Source organism: Bidens hawaiensis, unplaced genomic scaffold (genome assembly GCF_021521415.1).
Source record: "Bidens hawaiensis isolate Kalapana, Puna unplaced genomic scaffold, B.hawaiensis_p1.1 tig00018875_1, whole genome shotgun sequence".
NCBI lineage: Eukaryota > Viridiplantae > Streptophyta > Magnoliopsida > Asterales > Asteraceae > Bidens > Bidens hawaiensis.
Window position 1 is genome coordinate 194,426 of NW_027492868.1, and position 19,100 is coordinate 213,525.

A 19,100-nucleotide genomic window follows, 5' to 3' on the forward strand; every position below is an offset into this window, starting at 1 on the left:
ATGTACATGTATTAATAACAAAATGTTATAAAGTATAATACGCAACCAAATGCACTATGCGCTTATTGAGTATATGTAATGATGTAACGCGCATACAAAAAAACAAGCACAAAGTCAGGAAGAAGCCAAACGGGCTGACCGCCTGACATGACATTTAACCCCATGATCAGACGTTAACCCTATCGCAGAGGTATCAGGAGCAGACATATCAATAGTGGGAGCCTAAACGAGTTGAAACTCCAGATTTATCAGCATGTGTGTTATACATGGTTCAACATCTTCCCATGTTTCAAACTCTGCATGCATAACAAGTATGAATTCTTTATACACGTCAGGTTTCCAATATGTTGTGCCATTTGGCGTCAAGTAAACAAAGATCGACATGCCTCCTGCAATAGTAAACATTAAAAAAATGAGTTTAAAATATGTATACATTATCAAAAAATATAAATAATTACAAAACACATGGAGTACGTGTTATATGTTAGTATGCACGTTATACGTGCTGCACACTTATCAGATCGCTAAAAAGCGATTAGAACACGCATAGCAAAATTAGTGTTTAATACATGCACATTATTATAATACATAATGTGTGCGCAGCAGTGCCACACGTATCAAATCGTCAAAAGCGTGTAGAGCATGTGTAACGGGATCGTGTTAAATGCATACAAGATATTAGAATGTACAGCCGCACACATAATTTATAAACATTATTAGAATGTGTGTATTGATATACATTATTATAAACTATTATTCACAGAGTATGTGCATCACACGTATCAGACGCGCTAATGGACATCACGATAAATACACGTAACAGATAATTAGCCGGTATATTTAACATGCTTACATGTAGCAGAAGCATTATCATATAGTATGCACAGTGTACGTGCAGCACACGTATAAGAACAGTTAGCATGAGTAGGATATATAATAGGACAATCAGCAGGTATATGAATTATCATTAAGTATGCACATGTATCAGAGCGTTAACAATTATCACGAGCATTAAAAATAACATAACACTTAACAGGTATGTTCGGCATAATAGTAAACGTTATAGTACATGTGCGCAGTACATGATATGAAAATGTTCCATTATATAATATATAATCATATAACAAATACACAATACATTTATCAATAGACGTTACCTCACTGTTCAACACGAGCATATTGCAATGTATCTTTGATATATACACTAGAACGCGAAGAGATGTCGGTTTATGACGTTGTAAGTGAGTTGTTGTATTGATTGATATCAGTTTCATCAGCGGATTCAATTAATTCATTGTTTACTGAGATAGTCATTGCAATATCATGCGTATTTGACCTAGAATCACACGATTGAGCATGTGTATCATCAATCGCTGCATTATTGTTGGTGGATCCTTCATACAAAACTATTTCTGATCAAACAATAGTGAAAACAAGCCTAATTAACACAACATTCATGAACGATTTAACGATTTTAACCTAAAATTCGCAACATCATACCTTCAATCGCCATGCTTTTGTGTCAGAATCAGGATGTAGATGTGTAATGTCGAATAGGATTATATGCAGGAATCGATTACGTGATTGATTTGGATAATCATGGATATGATTTGAATGAATAGTAATAAATATATGTTTCAATTCTTGATCGCCGGTGATGGATTTGGGGAAAATTGGTTTTAGGTCAACTGGGGATGGATTTGGGGGAAATTTGGTTTTAGGTCAATTTTACATATCTACCCTTAGTAATTAGGAGTTTTTAAGTTTTCTCTTGATCCTCTCCCTATATATATATATATGTATATATATATATAGGGGAGATTTCAAATGAGAATCCTTTTAAATTTTAAGAACTTGAAAGAACTCAACGTAATGATTTTTTTTTCGAATTTTTTTTACACATGTATAATATATGTAGGTTACATATACGTAAAAAAATTACATAATTTTTTACGCACCGAGTCGACTTTTTACACATGTGTAACGGACGTAAAAGTTTGTGTAATCACTTACATATTTATTCTCTCTGCTACTTTGACTTTTTGATCAAGTTTAACCTTAACCACATATTCCAATCAATTTAATTAAATGTGTGGCCAAGAATTGAGTTCTTAAGTTCTTAAAACTCAACATGGTTCTCAAAATATCCCTCCCATATATATATATATATATATATATATATATATATAGGGTTAGGTTATAATAGGAAGTATAGTTTTTGTAGGAAGGAAAGAAGTAATCTTGTCCATTGATTTTGAGCATGGAGGGTTGAGATTAGTTTAGGGGGAAATCAAGTATGAAAGAAAGGGGAGGGCATAAAAGGAATAACACATTTGTTGACTTTCTCTCTACACATGCAAGGCATATGCCAAATTCTCCCATCATTTTAAAACGTCAATAACTTTTTTTTATGACGTTTTTATTGAAAAACAAATTCACCATAATAACGAGTGTCTTTTTATATTTTATATGAGTACCATATTGTAATATAAAATTAAAAAAAAATTAGTGGGTTTTTTACAAATTGTGTTTTACAAAATTGTGTTATACAATAGTATTTTTCATTGTGTTTTTTTCATTGTATTTTTTACATTGTGTCATTTGTGTTTTTTATTGTGTTTTTATTATTGTGTTTTTTTAATAGTGTTTTTTTCCAAAGAATCCAGTCAAATTTTTATTTTACTTACATAAAAGCATCCATATATCGTATATACGGGTGTCTAGATAACATTTATATGGATTCAGTTTGTGTTTTTTACATTGTGTTTTTCATAGTGTTTTCCATTGTGTTTTTTCGGACTTTTCCAGCGAGGTGGTGGCGGTGGGTGACGGTTGTGGTGGCGGTGGGCGGTGGGGTGGTGGTGGTTGTAGGATATAAGTGAAGATGTAAGTGGGTCTTTGAAATGAATGTTAGTGGGTTTTGAGATTAAAGTAAGTGGCTTTTGATAAAAATACCCTCCTTCCTAGCCTTCTTAGGAAAATCAAACTTCTTATTTGAACCTAACCCTATATATATATTCTAAAACGACTTACTGGTAGCTCAATAAATAAAATATGCTCGGTGAATATGTTTATATATATATATATATATATATATGTTTTTTCTAAAATGACTTATTTGAACTGGAGTCCATTTTTATCAAAACCTGTTGTGACTAGACCAAATTGTTACCTGAAAAACCAAACCGCTTGTTTTAGCTTGGACTTGGTTTTCTTAAAACCAGTTGAAACTCGAACCAAATCTGTACTTTTTTAGAAAACTTGCTTTGAATCGGACTAAGAACCCGTATTGACCCGAACCCATTTTGACATGTCGGCCTAACCCATCTGACTTGCCCAGTTTGCCATGCTTATATATACTTTTTAAGCCTAGCTCGGTTGGATTGTATAAATCTGGCGAAGCTTGCATACCATTCAAAACCCCGCCTAAGTAAAAGCACACAAAACCACACAAGAAAGACGGCATTCAAGAAAAAACTTGGGGTCTTTTAATAGGGGATGGCTTGTGAGCTAACGCGTAACAAGACCTGAAAACTATTGGAAGACGAGGTAACCTAGAACTAGATCATACTAAATGATCATAACGAGGTTAAGTTCAAAAAAATAAGTCCCCCCAAAAAAATAAGTCAAATAGATGGTTTTTGTTGCGTCCTCACACGAAGTTACGAACCAATATCCTTGCTTTTCTATCAATTACTAAGTCTTTCGCATATGAGTAGTGAGTTGAACATCCTTTAGTACTTACTACTATATTAATAGGACGTAATATCTGTATTATTTTTAAAATGATAGCATAAATGTTTTCTGGTAAAGGGCTGTGATGTCAAAGGTTTGTGATCAAACACTTCAAGTAGCAGTTAAGCACGGAGACAATTTGCAAAACCAGAAAGGTTCGCACCAGTTTAATTTGTGGGTCACATAGGTTTGGTCTTCAAACAGATGGTTCAAACGACGATTTGCAGTGACCTGTCCAAGCGCGTGCATAGGTTCCATATGACGATATGACAACACACAAATTGATTACCGATTTTAATAACGGATGCCATGGATGATGGACCGAATAAAGTAGACTTGAAGAGAAAGGAAACTCGAGAATATAACTTTTTTTAAGAACATCCAACTCACATGCCATTTAAACCTCCTCCTAAATCTACACGAATATTCACCATGGGACTAGACCCGTGAACCACTTGGGGAGAAACACCTTCTACACACCTGGATGCCACTAGGCTTCAAGCCCAGAATGTAAATTACTTACACATTTATTGCAACTTGTATAAACATACTATCTTCTGTTCTGGAAAATAGTAACACATATAAATTTAACCTCCTCAAGTCACACCTGTCTGTCTATGTATTCATTCCAAACCCCACGCTTGCTTATTAATCTACTTGCTTATGTATTGAAGCATCCAGTATGGGATGACGGTCAACGGTTGACTTTGTCTCTGTGGTTCTTCTATTTCTCCATAGCCTCCTGCAGCCTGGTGTGTCTCACTGCGTTCAGATTAACGCAGGTTATATTTGATCTCAAACGGGTCAAATAAAAGAAGATACATCCAAAAGAGGAGAGGGTCAACAAGCCGAACGGGTTAAAAGTTATGTTAAGTATATTTTAATGCATGTGACCTCCTAAATAAAATTGCTAGTTTATTTTTATTTGTAAGTATTTAACAAAATAAAAAAATGGAAGAGAAAAAAAAGGCGTAGGCAGGTCAACCTAAACCCGCTTCTCAATGTATATTAATAATGGCTCGTTTCAACCGAACCCATTATCGAACCAACTCATCTCTCGTTTAAGAAACGGGTTGTGTTCGAGTTCCCTGTAGCCTGTTTAGGTTTCAAAATTTTAATCTTTTTTAACTGTCTTTTCAAAAGTAACTCCGATAATTTTTCTTTTTTGTTTTTTCATTTTCATTTTTAGACTCCTTAATTACTACCACAAATGAAATGATTTATTATCAAAGTTTTTTTATTGTTTCTCATTTCCGAAGTTCTTGCACACATTGTTTTGTTACAATAAAATATGGGCGTGTTTGGTCCACAATTCAACCCGCCAACCCAACACAATTAAAACCCCTGAACACTATTAAAATCTACAGTTAATATATTCCAATATAATGAATAAATATTTCTTTCAAAATAAAAAAGGTGAAGTAAGAAGCTAACCCAAGGTTCAACTGAGTTGATGCCACATTCTCGCGAGTTTGCTGGTCCACAAGAGGCGGTTCGGCTAGCTCTTTTTCCTTTCCTTTAATCTGCGCAGTAAGAATAAGATTTTAAACAAGTAGCTAATGAGCATACATATAGATCAATATCTTCAAGAGCAAGTTATGTTACCTCCTTCAAGAGCAAGCTATTTTGATCCTGCAAGGCCTTGTCCTGCATGGTATTTCCTTATTTTGATCAACTTTTGAAAATTACTAAAATGCCCTTTATTTCGCGCATAGTTAGATTCCATTAAACATGTTAATTACTCCTTGGTCTTTTTGTTATGTCTATGGAAAATCGGAATACCTTCTTTTCGAGCTTTGAAATCGATTCAAACATCAAATGGTTCTGCAGATAACATGAAACTAAGATGTCTTGGGGGGTGATTAGTTAAGAAATCATAACCACTCTCAAAAGTCAAAACATGTGTACCTTTTTCAATCTAAGACGTCGAAGAGCCATTTCAAGCTGCTGCTCCAAACTCTGAAGTTCCTTGAGACTCAAGGAATCAATGTCTTCTCCCATAAAATTCCTGTGATCTCCAAACATCATGGTATCATCATTGCTTTAACATATCCAAAACTAGACATGTTTCTAGTCATTTTTATTGACGGCTGGAGGGTGGCGCCGGTTGGACCGTCGGCCGGGGCACGTAATTTTTAGGGGCCAAAATTTTTTGTATCTATATTTTTTATACATACATTTAAAAATATAAAACTTATAAAATATGAATTGTTCTTTACCATCTTATAATTATTGGGCCCGAAATTATTTTTTATCCATAATCCATTTAATTAAGTTTAAATTATTGGGCCCAAACTAAAACTAAAAACTAAAAAAATTAAATAAAAACCCAATGCAAAATAAAAGAATTAGCGGTTCGATTGAAATTTCTCTTGGGTTCCTTCATTTTTTGCGAATGCTGAACAACGACCAACCCAGCCGACCACCACTGTTGGTTCGTTGTTAACCACCAGGCTCCTCCACGGTTGACCAAGCTAGCCACCAAGGACCAAGCTATTTCTTTTCCAGTGTTATGACTTAGAAGAGTTTCACGAATCATTGATTAATCGTTAATTATTACGGTATTTGATTATAATAAAATATTTTTCTATGTTTATTGTTATAACATTAAGCCTCGTTTAAAAAAATTAGCTTATATATTTCGTTACTCGTTAAGGCTATGGGCCTTTTTTTTCCAGCTCGGCCGAGGTATTTAAATTCTCGGAGACAGCCCTGATTTTTAAGTACGATCCAAAATGGGCCTAGTTAGCCTAAACACTTTATTAACCCTTTTCGATACTTCTATAAATAATCAATGCATTGATTATGATTAGAAAAACAATATTATTAGGTGAATAATCAAAACTTTTATGCTGCTTTCGAACCGTGTTTGACACGTTCCCTTACTTTATTATTTGACCCGTCTAACTCGTTGTCACCTTTAAAATACGACAAAATATGATGAGTTTTTGTATATACCTTTGGTTTTTCTGCAAGATGTCAATTTTACCCTTCAGTTTTGCAAGTCCCAAACTCCAGTTTTCCTGAAATCATTTCGAGGTTCGGTTTCAAACAGTAGAACTTATAAGTTGTGTAAAGTTGGTAGAAAAATATGGGGCAATAATCAAGTGACTGAAAATAAAAACCATGGCTTACTTCAGATTGATGACAGGTCCCATTAAGCTCCCTTTCTGTGTATGTGTGTTGTTCATACCTTTCAAGGATCCTTACCATTCTTTTTGTCAACATAAGGTATAAAACATTGTCAGAGATACACTTACACACATGTTATCTCAAACTAGTTGAATATATAATTATAATTTGGCGAAAAGTGGCTTTGTTATGCCAAGATAACAAGTCAAGGACTAAAGATGTCAAATAATGAACACATGTTGTTTAGGGTTTTGCACTATCTTCATACCTTTCGATTTTTTTTTACCTTTCTTCGAAAACTCTCATTTAATGGTTCATTCACTACTGGAGTCTTTATATATCAAGAATCTCACGTGTAAAGATATAGGGAGATGAAGCGGGATTTGCGTATGGTGTTCATCGACCTTGAAAAAGACTATTAGCTCGTTGTGTGATTTGGGATGGTCAGGGAAGAGGGATTCCTTAGAGGAACATGGAGATAATTATGGATGCTTATGACACTCTTAAGACAAGCGTTTGTGCGCCAGTTAGGACATAGACTTTTTCCCTGGGGAGTTGGTCTTCACCAATGTTTTACGTTGAGTCCGTTTCTTTTTGCAGTAGTCTTAGATGATTTGCCGAAGTCAATCCATGAGGCCATCTCATAATGCATGCTTTTCGCAGATAATATTGTGTAGGCAGCGGGGAGTAAGCAAGACCGCCTACACGAGAGGCTAGAAGCCTAGAAGAGTGACAAGTAGCCTTAGAGCGCAAAGAGTTATAGACAAATTGTTCTAAAACCCAATGCCTTTACAGTAGCCTAAGTACTGCAGCAAGACTAAGAAGAGCACATAAATAACTATTTAAGGAGTTTGTCTAGTGTGATTGGGCAGTAATAGTAATTACCCCTTGTATTAAGGCAGGTTTGTGCAAGTGGAGGCATTGGTGTTAGAGGTTCTGAACAAGATTAAAGAGGAAATTCTATATGGTTACAATTTGCTCAGCTATGTCACACATTATCAACTGCTTGGAATAAAAAAATACTCAAGTGCAAAAGTTGAAGCTAGCAGAGATGAAGATGATAAGGTGGATACGTGAGCACAAAAGTTTGGATCGATTAAACATGTAGTTTTGGGGGACAGTTGGGGGGGGGGGGTGGCACGCATTTCAGATAAGATAGGGAGGAGAGATTGAAATGGTTTGAACTTATACGTAGGAGAAAGATGACATCACAAGTAAGAATCGTGAAAACCCTCACGGTCAGGCCCAAACTGACATGGGATAAACATACTAGACATGTTTTGTTAGACTTACACATCTCCAAATACATGATCATCCCATTTTCAGCTTGAAGATGTATGGTAAAGGTTACAAACTTTTTAAAGGGTGCATAGATTTGTTTTAGTGTTTTCTTAGCGTTGGTTGCAGGGGTGTTCAGAGTTTTATTCGAATTCAAAAATTCGAGATTCGACTTAGTCGAATTCAATAATCAAGGTTCGAATTCAGTTTCAAAAATTTGAATTTGTTTCGATTCGATTCAAATTCTATTTCATTTTTTGAATTCAAAACAAATACAAATTTATGACTTTTATATCGGATTCGAAAGTTGAATTTAAATTATACATACAATATATATCGATACTCTAATAAAAACCAATAAGTTTTTTCACTTGTTACTTAAACATTAAACCTCACTTTTTTAATAAATTCATAATAAAATAATATTTACCATTAAAAAATTTTATGCTTCAAAAATTGTTATTTTTAAATTTAGTTCCTATTTTTCTCTTAATATTTGAAATTTATAATCTTTTATATTATTTAAAAATTGTTAGTCAAAACATATATACATATATAGAAACTTAAATTTGTTTGTATGTGCATCAAATTTTGTTATATATAAAAATAAGCATAATATTGCTTCGTATCTCCTATATCGGTTAGTACCCATAATAATTCAAATTGAAAAGATTTTTACTCTAGGAAGATTTAATTGACAAATAGTAATTAATAGTTACCACTTACCACAAAAAGAAAATTGTTCACTTGACTAACATGCCCTTATAATTAATAATTAAATAAATAAGAAGAAAAATTATGATTGGTTCTGATCACTTCTCGTCCTAAAAATACTTCTGAAAAGAACCAAATCCTATATATATATATATATATATATATATATATATATACAATTTCTTTAATTTTCAATGCTAGCATTCAACACGTTTAGGTTTTTGAAGGTCTAATTAAATCAATGGAAAGCTGGTGTAATTTCAATTTAAGCTCTCTTACAATGCATTTTTGAGTTTTTTATTTAAGGGTTTGGAAAAGAAAAGATGAGAAAATTTTTCTTTTTTCATTCTTGAGTTTGTTTTTTAAAGAAAAGAAAGAGAATGGAAAGAAAAGTTAGGGTTTTTTTCCTCCAAAACTTTCCAGCCAAATATGGCTTGATTGTGAAGGAAAAATTTATAGTCATGTACAATATTACTAATTTACCATATCTTTTCCTTTCAATCTAACTCAAGAATGAGGACATAATTGTAAAGTTACAATTTTTTTCCTATCTTTTCATTCCTATCTAACTCAATAATGTAACTAACACTTTCTTTTCTTTTAACTCGAGAATGTCTTTTAAGTAAATAATTTCTTTTCCTTTCTTCCCCTATCCAATCTTATCATTTCTTTTCCTTGTATTTTAAACCCGAGAATACAGTGTTATGATGGATTCAAATAAGAAAGTATATTACTACGAACTAAAACATTCGTTATTTATAACTTTCTAATTAAGGGTATTTTCTTGATTTTTGTTTTGTTTAATTTGTGTTTAAAACAACCCTTCAGAAAATAAAAGTGTATTGTTTTTTATAAAGTGTTAAAAAAGATTATTATACAACTACTATGTATTAAAAATTTTTAATAGGTTTATTGTTTATTATATATTGGTTATTTATTAAACATCGTATTTAATGAATTCCCAGTGTAGTACACGCCTTTCGAACTAGTATACACGCGCGCACACACACATATATTATAGGGGATGGATCGTGCGAGAAGTGCGAGAAAATTAATACTAGCCATTGATTATGTATAATAAAGGTTTGTATTGAAAAATAACAAATTGTAATTAGTAATATTGTAACTTAAATGATTTTTACTAACAAAAAGGTAGTTTGAGAACATTTATCTCATAATTAAAATCTTTTATTTAATCCTAAAACCACTCAAAATCATTAATATCGTTTTGGTTGTGTGTTGTGGAATAACTAGCAAAACCTAGTTATCGTGACGCGTCATTGTCACGTAAGCAGTGAGGCAATAACTTGTTTCTTGCATTATGGATAACTAGCCTCTACCCCATTAAAATAATAATTAAACTATATAAAAATTAAATAAAAAAAAGAAAATGGTTTTTGGTGTGATGTGGATTTTATTGATTGGTCCATTACAAATAAGTTAATACTATGATTCGTATATGTGATATCATGAACTAGTTTTGTTTGTGTAAGTTAATATTGTGATTTGCGAAGGTAAATAGAATTGTTCTATGTGTAGGTTAATATTGTGATCTGGGTAAGTTAAAACGTACTGGTTTTGTGTATGCTTGTTAATATTGTGACATGTGTACTTGATAACATGAACTAGTTTTGTATGTGTAGGTTAATATTGTAATTTGTGTATGTATTTTTTTATGATGGTTTAGTTTAATGAATGTAGTTTTTATAATATGTGTATGATGATTTTGTTTTATGTATTTTTTGGAGACAGAATCTAGTAAAAAATAAAAGTATAAACGTTTGTAACTTAACATTAATTTGTGTTAGTTACCAAAAAAAATCTAGCTTGAATTAAATAATCAGAAATTAATAAAAACGTTTGTGATTGGTTAGTCTTTTCTCGCACTAAGCATGACTTCTCGAAAGGGGTAAGGATCCTAAGAGAATCATTAGCAAATTGAGAACTTTGAGAACCATTTTGGATCACTAAAAAAACCCTCTGAAAAAATATTAAAAAAATTATAAAACAAACAAAACCGAAAATTTTAAAAAAGTAAAAAAACCAAAATTCTTATATTTCATTCCGGTTTCATTAAAAAAAAACCGAATTTTTTTTTTCTTTTTAATTCGTATTATACCTGTATACATATGTATACTTTCATTTAATCTCTAGTTACGTAATATACACATATGTACATTATCATTTACCTTAAATTATACATATGTGTATAGGAAAAAACATGTGTGTACATATTATACATATATGTATAATAAAAAAAACCGATTTTTTTTCTTTTAAATTCGTATTATACCTATACACATATGTATACTTTCATTTAATCTCTGGTTATGTAATGTACACATATGTACATTATCATTTACCTTAAATTATACATATGTGTATAAGAAAAAAACATGTGTGTACATATATGTACATATTATACATATATGTATATGTATAATTTAGCTAAACCAAGAATATTTTCTTTACGTTTTTTTTAGAAACCGGAATGATAAATAAGAACTTTGGTTTTTTTACTTTTTTTTATTTTTGTGTTTTTTTTTGTTTTATGATTTTTTTTATTTTTGGGTTTTTTTGTGGTCCAAAATGGTTCTCATAGTTCTCAATTTCCAAAAAGTTCTCACATGATCCTGATCCTCTCGAAAGAATCTATAACTCTATATATATATCTCTCTCTCTCTCTATATATATATATAAATGATCCAATACAATAATCCATTATCGTACATTACGTACACGACACCCTTAACCCTTGATTTCAAAAACACGCTAACCCTAAAATCGTAACTACACGATCTGTTTGTTGTCCACCACCTCCGCCATCCCGCCAAAGTCCACCGTCACGACCATCGTCTACCGTTGTGAGCACCGTCCTCTTCCATCACAGTCATATCGTTGTTCACAGGTTAGTTGATCAAATTGACCAATTGAAATTGAAATTGCTGAACCTAATTGATCAATTACCTTGATATTGATCGAATTAATCATTAATTTGAAGCTTCAATCGATCAACTTTTGACTTTAAATGATGGGTTTTAACCTTGAAAGTATCAAGTTTTAAGCCTGAATGATTTAGGTTTTTAGCCTGAACGTTTTAGATTTTTAAGCCTGAACGTTTTAAGGTTTAACCTTGAACGTTTTAGGGTTGGGAATTTGGCTTGAACGTTTTTGGTTTTTTAACCTTGAACGTATTTCGCGTACCTAATGTACGTTAAGCAATTATTGTACGTTAACGCACCCTTACACACACACACACTAATATGTATATATACATGGACAAAATATTCTAAATACGGGCCAAATCTAATAGGCCGTAACTGTTAATACTATAAATTTTTGAATATCATACAATTCATATTACATTTTGAACTTTTTATCATGTGGTATTGTGGCTACTTTAAACTTCAAGAAAAGTCGATAAGTCATTGATAATTTCCCATTTCTCATTTGAAAAGGGGATTGCCAAATCATTCTCGGCAAGACTAGAATGAAACATTTGTAAAGTTTCTCTTTGTTTCAAAGCACTTTGAAACATTATGCAAGTGGAATTCTATCGATGAGGTACATCCCAATTAGCTCCCAAAGCTTTTCTTCCCGTATCTTTACAAAATTTTCTATATTCCATTTGTCTTTTTTACTTTTCTTAAAAACTTCATGTATCATTAGTCTAAAATCGTTTATAACCGATGTAACCTCATCCGAAGCAAGTCCGTCTTGCACGATTAAATTAATGATATGTGCAACACACCTTGAGTGAAAAAATACACCATTGCAAATCGGTGTATATTTTAATTTTAATTTATCAACCGCCGATGTATTATTCGACGCGTTATCAAATGCCATTGAAAATATTTTATTTTCTAGTTTATAAGTTTTTATAACATAATCTAAAATTTCAAACAAATTATCTCCCGTATGTGGATACTCAAAGAGTTCGAAAGCAATGGTGCGTTTCATCATTTCCCACGATGACGGGTCTACCCAATGAGCGGTGACACAAAGATAAGATTCGGGTAGACCATGTGGAACCGACCAAACATCACTAGTTAAGTTTATTCCCGTATTTATATTTTCAAAATATGCAATTAGTACCTCTTTGGCCTTCTTCCACAATTTTAAACAATAACGTTTAAGAGTATGACGACTTACGTGAGTGTATTGTGGTTGAAGCGTATCTCGAATCATGGCGGTTAAGCGAGGGTTGTCGAAGTGGCTAAACGGCAAAGCTTCTTGAATCACAAACTTCGCCATACGATCTTGAACTCGATCAATTTGGTATGTAAATATTCCGCCTTCACTATCCATTTGCGTTTGTTGCGAATCGACGTTCTTTTTCAACGCCTTGCAATACGGTTTTTCGATGTGTTTCTTCAAATTTGAATTCGAAAGTGGGTTTAAATAAATCCCACAAAACTTGCACCGAGCCTTCAATGAATGCTCACTCAACTCAACCAAATCCCAATTGCACCAAATCTCTTGATTACGATTATGAGGTACAATACGAACGAAACTTGGTTCGGCGTTGGAACATTGACCAACCGATGATTGTGAGGCAGCCATAACAACAAATATGAATATAGAAGAAGAGAAAACAAGAGATTAGAGAACTCAAAACGTTGTAATAGCGTTTTTTTGTATTTTTTTGCGTTCGGGTTTGCGTTTTGAGTGTTGTGATGAACCCATGACACCAAATACAGTGGGGTGCTTGGGGGAGCCAAAAAACGGCTATTTTTGACCCCAACGGTCAAAAAACGGTCAAAAAACGATTTCCAACGGCTATATTCAATCCAACGGCTAGAACCGGTTAGGAACCGGTTCCGGTTCGGTTCCGGTTCCTACCCGCCCCCACTCAGAAATGTAAGAACCGGTCACGGATCATCGGGTTGAATCAGATAGGGGCCCGGTTCCTACAAAAAACGGGTAGGAACCGGTTCGGGTCCGATTCGGGTCCACCGGTTCAGTTCCAGGAACCGGTTTCGTTGAACATCTCTAAGTACAACTATTGTTCTATGGCTGTTTTACTTTAAGAGATCATGACGAAGTCGTTTTAAAGTACCCGTTATTACATGCCTAAGCCAAATCTAACTCGGTCTTCTTGTTTGTTCAAACCTTATAATTAAAAATACCTGTTTGATAAGTTTATATATATATATATATATATATATATATATATATATTACAAAATTTTTTACGCACCAAGTCGACTTTTTACACATGTGTAACGGACATAAAAGTTAGTGTAACCACTTACATCTTTATTCTCTCTCCTACTTTGACTTTTTTGGCAGATTTAATCTCAACCTCAAATTCCATTCTATTTAATTAAATGTTTGGCCTAGAATTGAATTCTTAAGTTATTAAAACTCAACATGGTTCTCAAAAAATTCTTCCTATATATATATATATATATATATTTTTTTTTTTTAATTATATTTGTTTTATTATACAAATGGTATTGTGAAATTATTTTTATTTACTTTATAAAGGAAAATATGTGTTTTTCCTTTTAGTGTTGTCTTAGCATCACTTAGTACTAGTTATGTTAGTTTAATATTCTTATAACTTTACGAGTTATTAGAGTCTAAGTTGAAAAAAATAAATTAAATAAGAGTATAGCTAGGTTCCTATTATTTATAGCCTAGTTTGCGTAATTAATGTAAAACCAGCATCTTGTACGTACCTTTTAGATCATATCTTTTAAACCACCTTTTTGTCCATATTTCTTTTGGAACTTTATTTTCGTCATCCATATTGTTACTTGTCGGATTACGTGGCTCATGAAATAGTTCTAGTATATGAAACTCAGTCGCTTTAATAAAATAAAGTTACATAATTGGGTTTTGGTTGACAGTTGACATACGCTACACTATATTAACCCTAAAATAAAAACATAAATAACATGTACCTTTTATTAAAGTCAGCCATAGGCAAGAAAAAAAAAGGCATTGATGAATATCTTAAAATATGCATTAAATGTTAATTACAAAGAAAATTAGTTTATATCCAACACTTTAGGCTAAGGGGTGTGGGAGCTTTAATGAGGGCTCCAACCAATAATATTATGACGTGTGGCAGAGAGAGAAACTGGATAAAGGGGGTGCTGGAGCCCCCGTTGGAGCCCCTGGCCCTGGTGTGGAGGGGCTCCAGCAGGGCTCCAGCGAATTTTTTTTTTATTTTTTTATAAATATATTCAAACAACGTATTATTAAAAAATCTCATAAATTATTAAAAAAAACACACATTAATAAAAAAAACACATTAATATTTAAAAATAAAATAAAAATTAAAGTACTAAAAAAACATTCTTCTTATTCTTCGGCTTGGTCTTCTTCGATCAACCTCTTTCGGATACGTTCCTTTTGCTTTTCCATTAGCATTTGACCGACCGGATTTAGTTTACTGAAGTCTGTAGTAAGAAAGTCCAAATCTCTCATTCGACTTTTTTCCTTTTTGTCATAAGAGACCACCTCCATGGTTTTGTTGAATTTATTGAGGGATACAACAAGATTGGCGATGTTTACGACTTCCCCCTCAGCCGGTTTTTTCCCCTTGGTGTCCCTTCCCAATGGCCGCCTCCTCGGCGGTGAAGACGTTTCCTCCTCCGCAATGTTTAGGTCGAATCCAACGCGGCAATCTGACCCGGTTGAAGTGCTATACGCTCCAGACGAACTAGTTTTAGTCCGTTTCGGCCCTACTTCCGCATCAAAGTCCGGCGCCACCAGCTCAACCCACTTGGACACCTTTTCAACCTCTCCCACAACTTTAAATCGTCCCACGTCTTCACCATCCCATACCTCCGCAAACACTCCTGCTTCCACTCTTCGACCGTGAAATTGTAAACCGCCAAATCATCACTGCCACTTGGTCTCATACGACCGCTGTTCCTGTTGAAAAGATTAGTAAACAAGCCGACAAATTTTCTGATTTCGGACCACCGACCCGAAATCATATCGGCGTTCCGCTCTGTACTCCCAACGAGCATGTAGAACGTCTCCCTAACCTTTGTCCAATAAATCTTGCTCTTTTGGTAGTCGGCTGCAAAATGAATAAATAAATTAGATTTCCATTTAACTTTTTTATTAAAAATCATTTTTAAAAACGTTAAAACAATTACCGCAACGCCGATCCTCAGAAATGACTATCCAAGCCCGACACAAGGCTTCCTTCTCATCCGATGACCACGGAGTGGCTTTCCGTTTCGTCCTCGGAGTCGAAGCCGGTCCCGACCCATCCGTTGCAACTTGTTTTTTCCGGTGGACGCGTCTTTTTGGTCTCGTAGCTTCACCGTGTGATTCTTGTGTCTCCGGAACAACAAAGTTAGGAGACGGTTGTGTGTTGGATGGTTGAAAGCCGGATGATTCTTGCGGCTCCGAATAAAACATCGGTTGGTGCGGTGACGACCATAAATCGTCGTCAAGATAATCTGAATCAAGGTTTGGGAACCAATTTCCAGCCATTTTTTTTAAAAAAAGTTGAGAAGATGAATTGATTTTGGATGAAGGTTTGAAGTTTTAGTATAAAAATAGGTGAAATGGAGTATAATTATATAAGAAAATATTTTTTTTTTAATATTTAAGAGCCCAACGGCTCTTTTCTAAACCCAATGCAAGATTCTCTCTCTCTTCAGCCGCTAACCAGCTCACGCCTCTCTTTTTTTTCCGTTAGCGCCCCGGTGGTGTGGTGTTAGCGCCTGGGGGCGCGAGCGGAGGGGCTCTAGCGCCCCCGTTGAAGCCCCACACCCCTCAGCCTTATATGTATATATATGCGGTGCATATATAAATATACATATAGAGAGAGAGAGTGAAACATGAAAATATATTAGGCTGAGGGGTGTGGAGCGCTAGAAAGGGCGCAAGAGGCCAGCCGCTCGAGCCCCGGGGCGCGAGCACCACACCACCGAGGCGCGAGAGGGGCGCGAGCGCGGAAAAAGAGGCAGGCGCAAGGGGGTTCGCGGGACCTGTGGGGCGTAAATGGGCTTGGGAATGGTGAAAAGAGCCGTTGGAGTCTTAAAAATGAGCCGTTGGCTCTTTATTTAATAAAAAAAAAAAAAAAATTTTTCTCTATATATATCTATATCAAATACAAACCAACAACAATATAAAACATACAATTTTCTCTCTATTAAACCTATATCAAACCCAAACCAACACCAATATCACATACCAATATCACATACCAATATCACATACCACACCCAAAACCCAAAATCACCCCATCTTCCAAACCTTTTTTTAAAAACATGGCTGGAAATTGGTACCCAAACCTAGATTCAGATTACAGTTACGACGATTTATGGTCGGCACCGGACCAAGCGATGTTTTATTCGGGGTCGCAACAACACATTAGATATTAATGTGTTTTTTTAATTAATGTGTGTTTTTTTAAATAATTTATGAGTTTTTTTAATAATACGTTTTTTTAATACATTTATAAAAAAATAAAAAAAAAAACCGCTCGCGCCCCCTCTCGCGCCCCTCCACACCATGTCCCGGGGCGCGAGCACCACAACCAATACCCATCTTATCAAGTTTCTCTCTCTGCCACACGTCACAATATTATTGGCTGGCGCCCCCACTCGCGCCCCCTTTCGCGCCCCCCACACCCCTCAGCCTTATAGATATTATATATCAAAGAAGGTACCAATGACTAATTAAACTAAATTTATTAAAATGGTAACATGCTACCTATTTAAAAATTTGAATTATAAGACTGTTAGTTTCTGTAAAACCAAATAAAAATGAATATCTCTTGTTAGTAAGTATATATGTCTGCTACTGTATGAGCACAGCAAGCACTATAAGTTAAAAACAGCAGTCATGCACCCAGTGCTCCAAGCTATGTCAAAGTTACTAAAGCTAATATATATCATGAAAATACACACTTAATGTACTGTAACAGATAAAGTTTTGGTTAATTATATTAATTCATTGTTTTCCAAGAATTTATTAAACAACAATTTTCAGCTCCATGATCATCAATAATATGGTCTGTGATGTTATCACATGTGTTAAGTTAAAATAACAACAAACACTTCTAACTTATAGTTAAACGCACATATAGGAATTAAAATCAACCGAAACGAAAGGCTAAAATAGCCGTATTTAAGAAATAAACTAGACCGAGTTGACCACGAGCTACCAAAAACCCTAAATCGCGATTCGAATAACCTAAGTTCACAATTTTTTGCATGAAATAACTATAAATCCGAATAAACGCTAATTATATCAAATCGGTGACGCACTCTAGTACTTTTTTATCAGTCGATTAGTATTGATGTATCGTCCTGTCTAGTTGCTTACGATTATTTAATATATAATATATAATATAGAATAAGAAGCAATTAGGGCAAAATAAGAGAGTGAGAAATGGAAATCGTACGAAGAATCAGTAGCGTACTCAGCAAGCTTTCCTTTGGTGGAGAAGACGATGAGAGCCACGTCAACATCACACAGTACGGAGATCTCGTGAGCTTTCTTTAGCAATCCGGATCTCCGTTTGGAGAAGGTTACTTGACGGTTGATTTTGTTTTCGATCCGCTTCAACGTCACCTTTCCTCGACCCATCTGTCGCCGGTGGTGGGAGAATATTTCGCCCAATTTGGAATATTATTATTACTTGCTTCAATAGTTACTTGTGTATATGTTTCATGTAAACGTACCCTTTCTATTTTTGATTGATGATTCTACTCCACATATTAGTCCGGGGAGTGTGTACGAATATGTTGCACACTATTTCACTTTATTTTGAATTTTTAAATTTAATTATATTTTTTGGTTTTAAAAGTGTATTTTAGTGATGACAATGGCACGGGTATATTATTGGTTGTCTCATAACCAGTTGAAAGCCTGCTACTCGTTACTTATCGCGTTTGCGGATGTCCGTAAGGGGAGGATACAAAGTTTTTAACCGGCTCTGCTCTATTTTTATTGGTTTCTTTTTTTTCGTTTAAAACCGTTTTACATGTTTATATTATGTAGTCCGTTAGGTTATAACGAAACTGATGGTACAAACGGTTTATGCATATGATTTTCAGAGTGTGAGATATAGTTTATGTTCGAAGAAATATTACAGTCAACAAGTGGTTTATCGTAATCATGTATTCTAACTTTTAATAGTTAATATATAAAAACATATTTATTTAAACTTAATGTGATTTTCTATCAAAATAATTAATTTAGAGTTTATAAATGTGAAGTTAGCTCACTTGGTAAAGCTTGAGAGGTTATATGTTTAAACTT

At 34.1% G+C, this 19,100-nt stretch overlaps 1 protein-coding gene across 3 annotated transcripts; it reads right to left on the reverse strand.

Moving 5' to 3' along the window:
* Window positions 1-4,380: 4,380 nt before the first annotated feature.
* LOC143557297 (agamous-like MADS-box protein AP1) lies at window positions 4,381-18,425 on the reverse strand. Of its 3 annotated transcripts, XM_077046403.1 has the most exons (8): window positions 18,241-18,425; window positions 6,871-6,949; window positions 6,694-6,758; window positions 5,644-5,743; window positions 5,518-5,559; window positions 5,341-5,382; window positions 5,170-5,258; window positions 4,381-4,497 (listed from the first exon to the last, which is right to left on the reverse strand). In XM_077046403.1, exons 1-8 carry the CDS (start codon window positions 18,423-18,425, stop codon window positions 4,389-4,391), a joined length of 711 nt encoding a protein of 236 aa, XP_076902518.1. In that variant the 3' UTR covers window positions 4,381-4,388. The 3 variants fall into 3 exon arrangements, with proteins under 3 accessions (XP_076902518.1, XP_076902520.1, XP_076902519.1); XM_077046405.1 differs by lacking the exon at window positions 5,341-5,382 and having other exon boundaries at window positions 4,381-4,484; XM_077046404.1 differs by lacking the exon at window positions 5,341-5,382.
* Between the last annotated feature and the right edge of the window lie 675 nt (window positions 18,426-19,100).

Bases quoted from the DNA above. Each gene is read 5' to 3' on its own strand.
- LOC143557297 (XM_077046403.1), bottom strand. From the start codon at position 18,425: ATGGGTCGAGGAAAGGTGACGTTGAAGCGGATCGAAAACAAAATCAAC. The intron at 5,383-5,517 runs GTATTCCGATTT...AATACCATGCAG, and splicing joins TTTCAAAGCTCGAAAAGAAG to GACAAGGCCTTGCAGGATCA. The intron at 4,498-5,169 runs GTTAGCTTCTTA...ATCTGAACGCAG, and splicing joins TCAACTCAGTTGAACCTTGG to TGAGACACACCAGGCTGCAG.